The sequence below is a fragment of the Lissotriton vulgaris genome, chromosome 1_1 (assembly GCF_964263255.1).
Source record: "Lissotriton vulgaris chromosome 1_1, aLisVul1.2, whole genome shotgun sequence".
Lineage (NCBI taxonomy): Eukaryota > Metazoa > Chordata > Amphibia > Caudata > Salamandridae > Lissotriton > Lissotriton vulgaris.
In genome coordinates this window covers 691,569,228-691,584,872 of record NC_141685.1, presented here as the reverse complement: position 1 = coordinate 691,584,872, position 15,645 = coordinate 691,569,228, and the positions used below count along the sequence as shown (strand labels likewise).

The 15,645-nt window shown below is 42.1% G+C and overlaps 1 protein-coding gene across 1 annotated transcript in view; it reads right to left on the bottom strand.

The window, feature by feature from the left end:
• DPYD (dihydropyrimidine dehydrogenase) overlaps positions 1–15,645 on the bottom strand; it is a 3,292,815-nt gene that overhangs the window by 99,236 nt on the left and 3,177,934 nt on the right. The window contains exon 21 of the mRNA XM_086954704.1: positions 129–269. Within this exon, the coding sequence (XP_086810830.1) occupies positions 129–269 (141 nt within the window). The remainder of the gene's footprint in view (positions 1–128; positions 270–15,645) is intronic.

Below are 15,645 nucleotides of genomic sequence, written 5' to 3'. Positions count from 1 at the left end.
AACAATTTAGTGCGAAAGAGAAAAGTACTCAAAAATAAAAGGTAACTTGGTGGATTCCTTGTTCCTCATCACTTACTCAGAGTCACATTTACGATGCATTGTGTATAAAAAAAAGCATGTTTTCTTACCTTCACCGTCGGGATCGGTTTCTTTGGAAGGAGAGGCTCTCTCGCAGTCAAATCACTGGAACGTTCTTGAATTGATTTTATTTTCTGCTCAACCAATAATTGCTTACGCTTCTCCAAGTAAGGCCCAAAGCTCGGAAGTTTCTAGAAAATAATCATGAACATGTTTTATTTATCCAATTTCGGGAATTTAAATATCTCCTTTATCTATAATGATTAAGTAATGTTCTCACATGTATATATTAAGCATTTTCCTGGATAAAATACATTGCAATTGTTAGCTCATTTTATTATCTACATTCAACGTTCTATTTACTATTGCGTACATAGTTCTCCATTTTCTTTAGCAGTCACTGAAATGTAATTATTGAATATAATTTTGATGTCAAATTTGTATTTATTTGCTTCAGCCAGTATTATGTTTTATTCCCGATGGTAGTACGTATTAAGTATTGACTTTTGGTGCCTTCACAAACCAGAGCAAAACTTAATAGAGGACGAAAAAGAAGTATTGCTAAATCCAGAAAAAACCTGCATTGAAAATATATTTGTATATGCAAGTAATAGCGTTTAACCTTGGTTGCCTTGCTGCTGAATGACACAAACGATCTTCTAGATGTTTGTAAAAGTTGCTCAGTTGGCTTGGAATTTAAGGGCATATTATCAAGGGGGTTTATCTCCGCTTTTTTGGCTTTAAAAGCCAAGAAAGCGGAGATAAAATTATCTCCCTATTACCAAGCTGTCGCTAACACCAGTTAGCGACAGCTAGTAGGAGATAGCGACCATCTTGGGCCCCACTTTGCATGTCAGTGATATTTATCACTAATGAGATGCAAAGTGGGCGTGCCAAGATGTTAGAGACTGAAAACAGTCGCTAACATCGCTATCTCCTATTACCAACTTTTGGAGATATTCGCGCTAAGCGGGAATATCTCCAAAAGCTAACACCTGCCCTGAGCAGTTCTTAGCCATGTTATCCAATGGGAGGTGGATAACATGGCTAAGAGCATTTGCTCGATAATGCATGAATATCGCTGACTTTTCAGCGATATTCATGCATTTCGGCCGTTTTTTATCGCATTTGCGATAAACCTTGTTAATAGCAAGGTTTATCTGCGATAAAAATCGCCGATGTGCGGCGATAATTTTTGTCTCTAAACAAGTTAGAGACAAAAATGATCGCTAGTTGTTGGTAATATGCCCCCTAATTCTTCTTTAATCTATATCGAAAGTCCTGCAAATTGGGTGGCAAGAGTTCCGCCCTATTGGAATATTGGAATGACAAGGTCTGTGGCAACTATGAAAACCCATCGCCCCCTGCCCCCCATGGACATCATCCACAATGCCCTGAGGAAAATCTGTAGAGAGATTGGATATTTCCAGTGCAGTCAGATCCTTAATAACTGAGGGGCATATTACCAACAACTAGAGATAATTTTTGTCTCTAACTTGTTTAGAGACAAAAATTATCGCCGCACATCGGCGATTTTTATCGCAGATAAACCTTGCTATTAACAAGGTTTATCGCAAATGCGATAAAAAACGGCCGAAATGCATGAATATCGCTGAAAAGTCAGCGATATTCATGCATTATCGAGCAAATGCTCTTAGCCATGTTATCCACCTCCCATTGGATAACATGGCTAAGAACTGCTCAGGGCAGGTGTTAGCTTTTGGAGATATTCCCGCTTAGCGCGAATATCTCCAAAAGTTGGTAATAGGAGATAGCGATGTTAGCGACTGTTTTCAGTCTCTAACATCTTGGCACGCCCACTTTGCATCTCATTAGTGATAAATATCACTGACATGCAAAGTGGGGCCCAAGATGGTCGCTATCTCCTACTAGCTGTCGCTAACTGGTGTTAGTGACAGCTTGGTAATAGGGAGATAATTTTATCTCCGCTTTCTTGGCTTTTAAAGCCAAAAAAGCGGAGATAAACCCCCTTGATAATATGCCCCCGAATCCCCTCGTAAGTTTTTATTTCTAGGGGGAACCTGATGCACCCGCTCATAAGATCCTTTAACTCCACCACCAGGAGTTACTGGTACCTACAGTATCTGTAGATACAGGCGGCAGAGTTACCGATACTCAGAATAGAAACTTTTAATGAGACCCTAAATGTGAGGACCCATTATTTTCTCTTAGAAATGCTTAGCCTTAATCATATGATGGTATGTGAGTATTTGCAGAGAAAAAATAATATTGGACAAGAGCGTTCTCTGCAGTGTATTCCGCAGCATTTCGTATGACTTTTGAGCAGCCATCCCTTGAGTGGGTTCCTTGTGGGAATTATTGGATAATGGATAAAGAAGAAGGAAGAAGACTGGTTACAGAAGTGAAAGGGACCAAAGAGGGACGCTCTGCACTAGATGAGGTGCCCTGAGTCTTGAGAAGGGGCCGGAAGGGGGTCTTGAGACCATTTCAAGGACATTGTGCTATACCTCGGGGAGCCAAGGTGATAAGGCTATGGCTCTTGCTTTGTGGTGGTGGGGGCAGCAATGGCAGCAAGGCAAGGAGGAGGTCATTTTTATTTGATATGTTTTCCTTTTTTCTCATTACTTGATACAAAAAAGGTCATCATAGTGTATTTGGGGGAATGGATGTTTTTCGCAGTGGACGGATAGGATATGGCAGTCCTGGCTTCATGAGCGATAAGAAAGTGTCACATAACTGAATACATTAAGTAGCTCTTAAAAAGTATCCTAAAAAAGTCTCCACCCAAGTTCGGGATTCTGGTATTTCTCAATAGAAGAAGCATTAGAAGAAACTTTAAATAGTGAATAGAAGAATTTGTGCACACTACAGGAGGTGTGAAATTTGTGGGGGGGAGCTTAACTAATGTATATTCTTGTGGTTTTCAACTGGGTGGTGACAGTGTTTGTTTTCTCAGAATTGAGTGTGGGAGGGTGCATAGCATGGAGAGGATCTCTTTATTTTGTGGACTGTGGTTGTGTACACTCCACTTTGAGATAAGTAGTTATACTCCGTATTTATTGTACTGTTTTTATTCTGATTTTAATAAGAGTGCATTTGATTTTATGATTAAGCTCAATTTTATGTTTATAGCTTAGGACTTAGGGGTCTAAGCGAGAAAGAAGGTGATGCCTATAAATAAGAAAAAACAAGGGAAACTGCTCAAAACAGTCCTAAATAGAGGTATACTTTCGGGGAAAGAATCGGTGAGTATAGAGTTATGTGATTTGAAAGAGAATAGTAGAGGGGAGTTGGGGGGCCAACAATGAAAAGAATAGAGAGTAAAAAAGAGGGAGAATAAACACCCAAGCTTCAGGATTTGTCTTAGTCCCTGGAAGGAATTAAAGGGCAAGATTAACCACCACAGTAGTTGAGTTAGCAACCTCAATTAGGCAATTTGTGGGGAGACATTTTAGGAGTGGGAAAGCGGGAGAGAGAAGCATGACTGATGATCAGTTGGCAGATAAGATTTCACTTGATGAATAATTAGTTCTGTCACCTTGTGACCAACACCCTAGTGAGCCCTCATATAAGGACAATTTTCCGAATAGTCCCCTGGCCCTCTTCCTCCCTTAAATTTTAGTTGGGATTTCCAGGGATCTGAAATAGAATGGAGACAAGAGAGGAAGATTCCAAACCAATTAACGGCAGTACAGAACGGTCACATACTAAGTTATATAAGCACTTTGCACAGAGGGGGTGTGTGCAAAGCACAGGGTTACAAGACGTTTTTGGGGCAAGAAATAATTCTCAAGAAAGGTTAAGTAGTGAATCCTTGAATAATATACCAGAAACCTCTGTCTGCCCATTCTGGTCTGCCTCAAATGCAGAAAACCCTTCATATAATATCAGAATCAGTACTTTTAAATAATGAGGCAATGAAAAAGCAAGCTAAAGTTTTAAAAACAATAGCTTATGAATTAAAAATATAAACAAATGCATACCAACCCTGGTAAGGCCAGTAGAGGACTCAGATGAAACCCAAGCTATCTCCTAAAAGGAGCCTACCACTGTATTTGTGTTACACCAAGCAATGTTGGTGAAGAGGCGAGGTGACTATCTCTTTTTTAGGAAAAACTGGTCAAATAGCTTAGGAAACAAAAACAGGGGAGGGGAAAAAGAAACAGGAAGAGATCCAAACTATGATACAAAGGAAAATATCTAACAAAATTAATAGCCAAAATAAAGAGATGAAACCTCTCATTTACCCACAAAAATACTCTGGCACTTAGGTTGGTGCTCAAATTAGGCAAGCACAAGAGAAAAATAAGGTGTCTGTTAAAAGCAAGTCAAAGGATACACTTTCGCAGCAAAAGGAGAAAGTGGTTCAGGAAGAAGGGATAAGGAGAAAGGTGAAGGACGAGGAAGGGATAAAGTTTGAAAAGTGAGAATCTATCTCAAAGGTCCCCGGGAAATTAGGAAAAGTAAATCAATTAGCGAAATACAATCTGCATACATGTCTGAACCCTTACCCAGAAAAGGGGGAAGAAGTGTTTGCATTGTATTTTGATGTATCAAAAAAGGGAAAAAATGTATTCAACTATACCCTCTAAACCGGAATAAATGCTTGGAAAATATAAGAAATGTAAAAATCTTGAGGCAATTTCATCAGAAGATATAAAATGTTTTAGTTTTGTGAAAAGAAAAGATGGGAAGGAAATCACTAAGGGCTTGATTCAGATCTCGTTAGATGGGTTACTCTGTCACAATGGTGACAGATAACTCATCAACCAAAATAAAAATCCAAATCCCATTATATCCCATAGGATATAATGGGATTTGGATTTTGGCGGATACACTATCCGTCACCGTTGTGATGGAGCAACCCATCCGCTGGGATCTAAATCAGGTCCTAATTTGGTGTGTGGGTCCAAATTAATAAAATACCTGATATCAAAAGGAGAATTCAATCTAAGGGAGAGGGGAATAAAATGTATCATATATGAAAAAACAGGACAGCCTCAGCAAGGAGCTTTTCTCAAACATACAGGGTCAGCCTCAGAACAGATAAGAGATATATGGCATGCTGAACAGGACTGGAGAATAATTATATGGGAAAAGGAAACCTTATACGTAAGGATACAGAATAACAGTTCTGATCAAAGCACTTTAGTAGGCCAACCAGTGCTATTCCATTATGAACTAAGCAAATATGGGAGGGGCAATCTTAAGGATCTTGACTAGGAGGAGGTGTCTTTAACCCATGACCTAATAATAGTCAGTTGGAATGTATATGGCATAAAATGACTAAAGAAAATAGGAAACTTAGAGATGATGTTGGATCTGTATGCCAGAAACGTGGTTATGTGGGGGGGGGGAGGTAAAACTTGAAACTACATTCAAGCCAATGTGGAAGCTAAGCAAACAAGCAGGGGCATCCTGCAGGTGGGCTTCTAACCATAGTATCTGTAAAAATAACTAAAGGAATGCATTTCCTTTCTACAAATGTGAATGGGTACAAATAAACAAAGTGGATTTATACCGAAATTCAGCTGGCATTGAATATCTAATTGTGGTGAATGTACACTTGCAGAAAGTAGACAGGATATACCATGAAAATAAGCTTACAAACCTCAAAGAGGTCATTGAAGACTGCATATTTGGTGTTCGGAACGTTTGTTATTAATCATGACAAATTTGAATGCTAGAATTCAGCTAAAGAGCCAGAATCAAGATGTGTATGAGCTGGTCAATGCTTGTACTATACTAGAGGTAATTATTTCTGGGGGAACATGTAAAAATACACATAAAACATGTTCTGATATAATGCATAATTTAGGTTTCATTTTGTAAAGAAATAACCCAATTTCAGAGTGATATTTCTGCTCGTGAAACATTCTGCTTTCGACTTCAATCATGCTTGATCTATTATGTACCGGTCCTCGGAAGCTTGTTTCCGGTCCAGGGAAAACATGGCTTGGCAGTTCGGGCTGGACTGTTCCTATGAGGCACAGGGTCAGACTGATTTGCATATGGCCATGTCTGAACTGGGTTGGTGTGGAGTGCAAAAAAACGATGGATTTAGGCCCAGATCTCTATACTGGGGTGAATGTATGACATTGTTCTGCATTCTGTCCATCACCTGTGGTTTTTGCATTTGTCACCCCGAGTGGGATGGGTATGCTCAGACGTGAGTCCCATGCACTCCACACCACTGGATTCAAGCAAGCCGGGCTGAAGACTGCTGGAATGCCAGAAACCGGTCCTCGGAAGCTTGTTTCTGGTCCAGGGAAGGCATTGCCTGGCAGTTCGGGCTGGACTGTTCCCATGAGTCACAGGGTCAGACTGATTTGCATATGGCCATGTCTGAACTGGGGTGGTGTGGAGTGCAAAAAAACGATGGATTTAGGCCCAGATCTCTATACTGGGGTGAATGTATGACATTGTTCTGCATTCTGTCCATCAACTGTGGTTTTAGCATTAGTCACCCCTAGTGGGATGAGTATGCTCAGACGTGAGTCCCATGCACTCCACACCACTGGATTCAAGCAAGCCGGGCTGAAGACGGCTGGAATGCCAGAAACCGGTCCTCGGAAGCTTGTTTCCGGTCCAGGGAAGGCATGGCCTGGCAGTTCAGGCTGGACTGTTCCCATGAGGCACAGGGTCAGACTGATTTGCATATGGCCATGTCTTAACTGGGGTGGCGTGGAGTGCAAAAATACCGATTGATTTAGGCCCAGATCTCTGTACTGGGGTGAATGTATGACATTGTTCTGCATTCTGTCCATCAACTGTGGTGTTTGCATTTGTCACCCCGAGTGGGATGGGTATGCTCAGACATGAGTCCCATGCACTCCACACCACTGGATTCAAGCAAGTCGGGCTGAAGACGGCTGGAATGCCAGAAACCGGTCCTCGGAAGCTTGTTTCCGGTCCAGGGAAGGCATGGCCTGGCAGTTCGGGCTGGACTGTTCCCATGAGGCACAGGGTCAGACTGATTTGCATACGGCCATGTCTGAACTGGGGTGGTGTGGAGTGCAAAAAAACGATGGATTTAGGCCCAGATCTCTGTACTGGGGTGAATGTATGACATTGTTCTGCATTCTGTCCATCAACTGTGGTTTTTGCATTTGTCACCCCGAGTGGGATGGGTATGCTCAGACGTGAGTCCCATGCACTCCACACCACTGGATTCAAGCAAGCCGGGCTGAAGACGGCTGGAATGCCAGAAACCGGTCCTCGGAAGCTTGTTTCCGATCCAGGCAAGGCATGGCCTGGCAGTTCGGGCTGGACTGTTCCCACGAGGAACAGGGTCAGACTGCTTTGCATATGGCCATGTCTGAACTGGGGTGGTGTGGAGTGCAAAAAAACGATGGATTTAGGCCCAGATCTCTGTACTGAGGTGAATGTTATGTTATGTTATGTTATGTTATGTTATGTTATTAGGGTTCTTCTATAGCGCAACGGCTACTCCAGTAGGAGTGTCCTGGCGCTTTAGCGAAGAGGTCCTTTAAGAAGAGGAAACATAACTGCAGAATAAAAGGAACAGCGAAGTTAACTGGTAAACAGCCAGGTTTTTAATGCCTTTCTGAACGACATCAGACTAGGGGCCTGTCTGAGAGAAATGGGAAGCTCATTCCAGGCGCGCGGGGTCAGGTAATGAAAAGAGCGCCCCCCTTGTCTGGTTCGCTTGATGGTTGGAACAACCATTTTAGACAAGGAGGCAGATCGCAAAGTTCTGCTCGGCTTGTAAAGAGCGAGGCGCTTCCTAATGTACCTAGGGCCTGAGTCATGAAGGGCCTTGTAGGTCAGCGTCAGGCTTTTAAAGAGAGCCCTCTTGGCTATAGGAAGCCAGTGCAGTTCCTTCAACAAGTCAGAAGCACTAGCTCGTCTAGGGAGTCCATAAATAGCCCTGGCAGCTGAATTTTGGACTACTTGAAGTCTCCTCACGAGATATTTAGGGAGTCCTAGATAAAGGGCATTTGCATAGTCCAAACGCGACCCGACAAGTGCTTGGACAATGACCCTTCGATGGTTCATAGAAATCAAGGGGAGGAATTTCCTGAGCATCCGCAGGATCCCGAAACATTTCCCCGAAAGACAGGATATTTGAGGCCCAAAGGTTAACTCATTGTCAACAATGATACCTAGATTTTTAGCCTTGGTACTTGCATTAACCTGTGGAAACAGGTCTTGTGGCCACCAACTTTTCCAGTTTGGTTCAGAGACACATCCAAAAAAAAGCAGCTCCGATTTATCAGAGTTGCATTTTAAGCCGTGTCTTTTGAACCAATCAAAGACTGCTTCTAGGCAGCCTCTGATGCGGATCCCATCGAACACCTCATTCTTGTCGTATGTGAACAAGAGCTGGGTGTCGTCAGCGTAAGACACGATCTGAGCGCCGAACGACTCCGCAACCTCTGCAAGGGGGGCCAGAAAGATGTTAAAGAGCAGGGGGCTAAGAATAGACCCCTGAGGGACCCCCACTTCCAGAGTTGCCATAGCTGCGGAGTGAGGTGGCGCCCAGATCGTTTGTCGACGGCTAGCTAGAAATGATTTGAGCCAATGTATGACATTGTTCTGCATTCTGTCCATTAACTGTGGTTTTTGATCTATTATGTGTTTATACCAGTTTAGTATTTTCATATGATTCATAATTGAGTGTGGTAAATGTAAATGGTAGTGATCCCATCCCTTTGGAAGCCTAGTGACAGTTGCAGAGTTTTAGATATAAAGTAATTGTGGTGGTTTTCAGATAGGACCTTCCCAAAAAGGTTAAAAACAAGATTGGATAAAAAAGAAGAATAAATAATTGATTTGTTCATTATTTAAAATCATTACAAACAAGAATAAAAACACAGTGGGTTTTGAGTATTAGTATGCAAATTAAATTAACTAGAATCACATCTTTAGCCGACAACGCACATTTACTACATTTTGTTAAGAAATATTGTGGTAAATTGGTAATCAATACCCTATTTCGCACCAGTCGTAGGAGATATCCCTTCAAATGAAAGTTAAAATGTTCACAATGGAACGACCACACTAACCTCAATTTTTAAAATTCGCATTCCAATATACCATAGTTGAGGTGCAATTGGTAAAGCGCATTTGTACAGTGTCTTACTTCTAACAGCAATACTAAAAGTGAACTTAATTAATCCAAATCAATCTATCTAAAATTGCAACTATAAAAAAACAAAAGCACATGTAATACAATCTAATACGAGTAATATCGAGGTACATTTTAAAATTGTTTCATATTTCGCACCCATCGCAAAAAGCATTCCTTCGAATGTAAGATAAAAACCTTCTCAATGAGACTGCCTGCTTTACCCCCAATTTTGGAATACAGACATAGGTGTTTCAAAAATGAAGGTGTACCAAATACAGTGTACCTGTGCAATATCTTACGGTTAGCAGCAATGGTTAGAAGCACTTGTGCAGAGTCTTACATTTAGCAATGAGAATTAAAGTGCAATTGTGCATACTCTAACAGTTAAAAAACGTTCTGAGCTGGTAATTAAAATGGATAATTGCTCGTCAGCAGAATGGGCCTACACTAGATAATTGATTTAGTATTAGGATTTTACCAGTTACTACGAGCAAATAAAATCTTTTAGAAACCTCAGATTTATTGTTGTTGTTTTTTTCCAGTTACTGTAAACATTTAAAATCTTTTAGAACTTCAAATTTGGGGCCATACACAGAACTTTAGGAACAATTTTTGGGATTGCTAATTTTCCTTTAACATAATGAGATTAACAAGATTATCCTGCAAAACCATTAATTAATAATAATCTAAGCATGTGACTGATGTTGGGTGTCACAATCAGAGAATAGCTTTTTTTTTGCAATGAGGTCGCACTTTACAAATCATGGGATCAGATGGGGCGTATTCCCAGTGAGACAGGCTATGATAGCTTGTCGACATGTTCTCACCCCTAATTCGTTAAATATGGATTTCAACAGAACTTTCCTCTCTCCTAAAAGTTGAGGGCAAGTAGTTACAATGTGTATAAAAGATTCTTCATAGAAGCCACATAACCTACAGCTGTTTGAGGAACAATTTCGTTCCCATATCGGAATTCCATCCTTTGTGGGATATCTCCCATCCGTAACAACATTAGTCTGTCCCTTAAAAATGATTTTAAATGGGTTGTGAGATATGATTGAGGTTTTAATTTAGTGAATGAGTTGATAACTGAGCAAGAATTACTCTTTTTTGCAAGCTCATCCTTATCTAAGAGAATTGATAGAAAGGTGGTCGATGGATTTATTTTCCGTTTATACACTGCTTTGCTCCTGACTTCGTCTTCGAAAGACGGAGACTTAAAATTATTTAAACTCTCAATTAGATAAGCTCTCCAACTCCTAGCATGCTCATAACTCAGTACTTTCTGCCAACATTGGTTTGAGAGGGTGGCCTTGTCTGAGCGGAAAAAAGAATATAACGAATTTAAAAACACAGATTGCCTTTCCAGACCAATTTCCAATCTGACATTTGACATGCCCCCCATACCCTGGAACCCTAAAAACAGATTTAAAAACTTTTATTTGCAGATTATCAAGCATTTTTGCGTCTTTCCCTCGAAAAATCATTGAACCGTAGGCCAAAGAAGGAATCAGCTTTGCTTCCATAACCTTAAGTAAATCATTGTGTTTTGGACATGCCAACCTATTCCTCGAATTTCTAAAAGCAAACGACAAAGCTGTAGCTTTTACTTTCACTTCTGATGAACAGCATTAATATTAAGCAGTATGTCTGGGATGAATCATAGAGATTGAAAATAAAAGACGCCCAGCAGGATTTGGAAAGATTAGCACTATTCGCTCTTTTACTACCATTTTCAAGATTGTTTATTATGCCCCAGAATACTTTCTAGTTTTTAGTTTTGCAGGAGAAATGCAGCTCGGTCCATATTCCTTCATAGTACGTATGTTTGGCTTTCCAAATTTCATTTTTATAGAGCATTCTGAGCCTTTTTAGTTTGTGAAGTTCCGAAGTTTTCAGTACTCCATTCGGTTTTCTAAAAGTCACCCTTATTGCACTATTAAGTTTTCTTTTTTTTACGAAGCAGCTTATTTGTATACCATCCTGATTTTTTAGGCCTCGTAATTGACCCTTTTGATGTGGTAGAAGGAGGGAAATGTTCCAAAAGAGAAACACACAGACAAGGCCAGATATCAACCATAGTAATCCCTTGTCTTTTCTCACTCAGCCCCATAGTAATTGCAGGTACCAGGAATTCACATATTTCCTTTTGGTTTCTTGAGTTCCACACTAGTCTTTTCAGGCTAAAGGCTGTTGACCCAGTTATCATACATCTTGCTTCGGGCAGGTGGGCAACTAATAATACCTGGGAAATGGTTTGTGGATCATGGTTGTTTTTTATCCTAGGTATCATTTGATAATCGTAGAAGGAGGGTGTCAGCTCCAATGAAATGATGGAATAATCAATAATGAAGAATTGACCTGATTTTTTGAATGTGGGTACACTCTTATTGTGAGTTTGGATGTCTTCTTGTAGTAATATAAGATTATATTTATTGAGTCTGTGTCAGTGCTGTGCTTGGTTTATTAGCGTAGGTTTAGGTAAGGAGGTGCGTATGAAATAGATTGGATGAAAAAGTGATGGGCGAATTAAGGAGCATTCAATTGGAACCCATCGAAATTCCACTTATGGAGGAAGTCTCAGAGGTGTTAAATTGGTACTCAATGAAAATGAGTGAAGTTATACATTGTATATGTGTGGATATGGAATTGATAGGAAGAAGAGAATCAGAGGTAGGAGCATCAACCAATTCAGAACCAGTGGTTTGATATTAAATGCGAGATCTTGAAGGACCAATTAAGTATAATGCAACCGAACTTGATGAGCGAAAAAGATGCCAAGTGCTTAGTGATGGTACATAAGTCCTATCAGGAACATAACAAAAAACTGTTAAAGATAACAAAAAAGTTTTTTTAATAAGGAAAACTAGGAAGAGTTGATGAGAGCAATCATCTTGAAGGATAAGAGGAAATTTGGTTCTTCGTTCATAGGGGTGTAGGAATGAAACAACTGAGGTTAGAGTGTATGAACCCTGAGGAAGTATGGTGAAGACATGGAGAATATATATGGGAAGAGTTGTCAGGATTTAGGAACTGGGGAATATATGGTAGATAGCAAAATACTGAATGATTTAATGGGTAACAATATAAACAGAGGGAACAAAACACCATCTTTAACGAGAGCAGCTGGGACTGACAATCTACCTGCTGTATTGTTTAAAAATTATGTTGATGAATGGTGTGAGATTCTGGCAATTTTGTTTAAAGCTATAATAAATACAGGTATGGTACCAGGAAGCTGGAATGAAAAGGGCCTTGTCCTGAATCCAAAGAACTACAGATTAATACCCTGGGTGCCTCTTTGATCTATAGGCCGCCTGGTCCTGTGGGTCCATTTCTCCTGAACTGTGAGGACGCTATTGTCTCTAGGGCAGTAAGGTTCTCGCACTATATGATTCTGGGGGACTTCAATATCCATTTGGACCGACCTGATACCAAGGAGGTGACTGACCTGCTGGACATATTACAAATGGCCCAACTCAGCCAGCATGTCCGCCTTCCTACTCATAAGGCCGGCCACATATTGGACCCGATTTGCTCTAATTTCCCTATCTCTATAAGTGATCCCTGCCCGGTGGCCTGGTCCGACCATTTTATATCTTATTTTTCTAGGACGGTATCTAGCGCAGTGACACAGGTGCGCTCCTACCAGAAGCCAGCCTTTGGGAAATTTGACCCTCTGGAATGCAAACAGGCTTTGGAGCACTCTATGCCTCTTTTGTCAGGTGAATTGGAGGAGTGTATGTCGGGGTTCACTGGTTGGGTGGCGAGGGTGGTTGATTCTGTAATCTCTCTTTGGCCTGTCTGACCTGCTGGAGATGTGCCCTCTAAACCTTGGTTCAATTCTACTCTTAAAGCTGCTAAGCACGACTGCAAGGTTTTGGAGCGAGCGGTTACTGCCCAATAGCCAAGAGGAAGCTCAGAGTAATGCAAAAAACTTACTATGCTGCCATCGCCGTAGCTAAAGGCCAGTTCTTTACAGCTTGCATTGATTCTGCCAGAAACAACGCCAAAGAAATCTTTGCCATAGTGCCGAATTTTACGTCACCACAGGCTCAAGCGAGTGTGATTCTATCTTCTCTCGCCTGGTGTAACACGCTCTCATGCTGTTTCAGAGACAAAATTCAGGCCATCCAGGCTACATTTCCTTCTGGTAATGGCTGCCATGTAGGGCCTTTGGCTGTGCAATCTGCCGCCTCCACCTGCTCTCTGTCAGCATTTAGAGCAGTCCACCCCCTGGAATCTCTTAAAATCCTCAGGGGGCTCAAGTCCGGCCCTCCTTCGGACTCCTGCCCGGCCAGGCTTTTGGCAGCGGTGGCTGAGAGTGTGCATACAGAGGTGAACTGCATTGTTAATCTGTCTCTCCAGACAGTGGCTGTTCCTCAGGGGTGGAAGCAGGCGAAGATCTTGCCTCTTCTTAAAAAATCTTCCCTGGATCCCCTTAATCCAGGGAATTACTGGCCCATCTCCCTCCTCCCGGCTATTGCCAAGGTCTGTGAGAAGGTGGTCAATAAACAACTTACAGAATATGTGGAGTCTGAGGCACTTCTGCACCCATCTCAATCAGGGTTCCGGGCCTCCCGCAGCACTGAGACTGTTTTAGTAGAGGTGGTAGAGGCTATCCGGAGGTGCCTCAACGCCGGCGGGAGGAAAGCATTAATTTTGTTGGATCTCTCGGCGGCGTTTGATACGGTCCCACATGCTCTTCTCTTGGCCCGACTTGCAAAGACTGGTGCATCAGGAGCTGTTTGGGTTTGGCTTTGGTCTTTCCTCGAGGAGCGGGTCGAGCAGATTTGGCTCCCTCCTTTCTCCTCCTCCCCTCAGTTGATTACCACTGGTGTCCCGCAGGGCTCCGCCCTTAGCCCATTTCTCTTTAACATTTATGTTACGCCATTGATATATCTGACAGAGGAACTTGGGGCTAAGGTGATGGCCTATGCGGATGATACGCAGTTGCATTTTACCTGGGACAAAACATCTTATTCCGTCTCAGTGGTGCAACAGTGCTTAGTTTCCATCTTTAAATGGCTGGCCGATGCACAACTCAAGTGAAATGAACAAAAATCTGTGATTCTGCTCTATGGCAAGTTTCCTGCTGACTTTCGTGAGCAGCTGTGGCACCCCGACTCTCCTCTACCCCTCTCTTCGGGACAGCCCCCTAACAACCTGGGAGTGTGGTTCGATGAGAGTCTATCTTTTACAACACTTGCTAAGAAACTGACCGGATGATGTTTTGGCCTCCTGAAGACTCTGGGGAATTTTTTTCCACTCCTCCTGCTAGCAGCAAGAGAAACTGCCACATGTGCTCTGATTCTATCACGCTTGGATTACGCCAATGCCCTCTATGCTGGCGCCCTTGGCTACCTGTTTAAAAAACTCTAGGTGGTCCACATTGTGGTGGCCAGATTGTTATTGGGCATTACGACAAGGAACAGTGTGGCTCTCCAGTTGCTCTCTCTTTACTGGTTGCCTGTCGCTGACAGAGTCAAGTTCAAATCTCTGGTTTTGGCCCACCGCGCGCTCCATGGCTATGGCCCCCTTTATCTTCAGAGGCGCTTCTCCTTTTACTTTCATTTGCGTGCGCTCCAATCTATATCCTTGCGCTTGGCTCGGGTTCCGCGCTTTAAGCTCCAGAGGGTGGGTGGTAGCTCTTTTGTGGTGAAGGCAAGTGCAGCCTGGAATGCCCTCCCGCTTACTTTGCGGGCCATTCAGGACCCAGCTGTGTTCAAAAGGAAACTTAAGACTCTCTTCTTTGCTTGATAGCTCCTCCTTGTACCCCTCTGGCACCGTGCCGGGACACTCTCGGGTATCCGAGCGTGCTACAAATGGATATAACATAACATAACATAACATAATACGTTTAATGGTTGTGGAAGAGAAAGTCTTCAATAAAATAATCTCAGAAAGATTAAAAACAGGGTGTGATGGAAGGATTAATACCTGTAGAATCCCGGACACTCCACCATGGATCATTGCTTAAAAATATGGACCATTGCTACGAAGGCAATTGATTGGAAAGCTAATTTTATCTGCTGTTTTGTAGACTTTGGGGCGGCATTTGATTTGGTAAACTGCAAGTTTCTTTGGACTGACCGGAATAATATTGGGATACTTAGTGGCCTACTCAGTATACTTAGGGAACTCCATCAGGAGAACTGGGCATAGGTGGATTTAGATAATGATGGCAACCTACAAGACAAGATCATGACTGGAAATAGCCTAAGGCAAGGGTGCATGTTCGAATGGCAGTGAAGAGTATTGGAAGGGAAGGGACTGTAATGGGTGTTGAAAATGCCAAAATATGCAAAAGCATAGGCACTAAAGCTGAGGTTAGGCATGAATCCATGGACCTGCCTTTCGGAAATGGCTGTCCTATGGTTTTGGAACCAGTTGCTAAAGCCACGTGAGCTTAAAATATCTCAGTTTTGCAAAGATGGAATTCTAAGAAGTGAGATGAACTGGGCTGCAAGTCTAAGGAAGCTAATGTATTC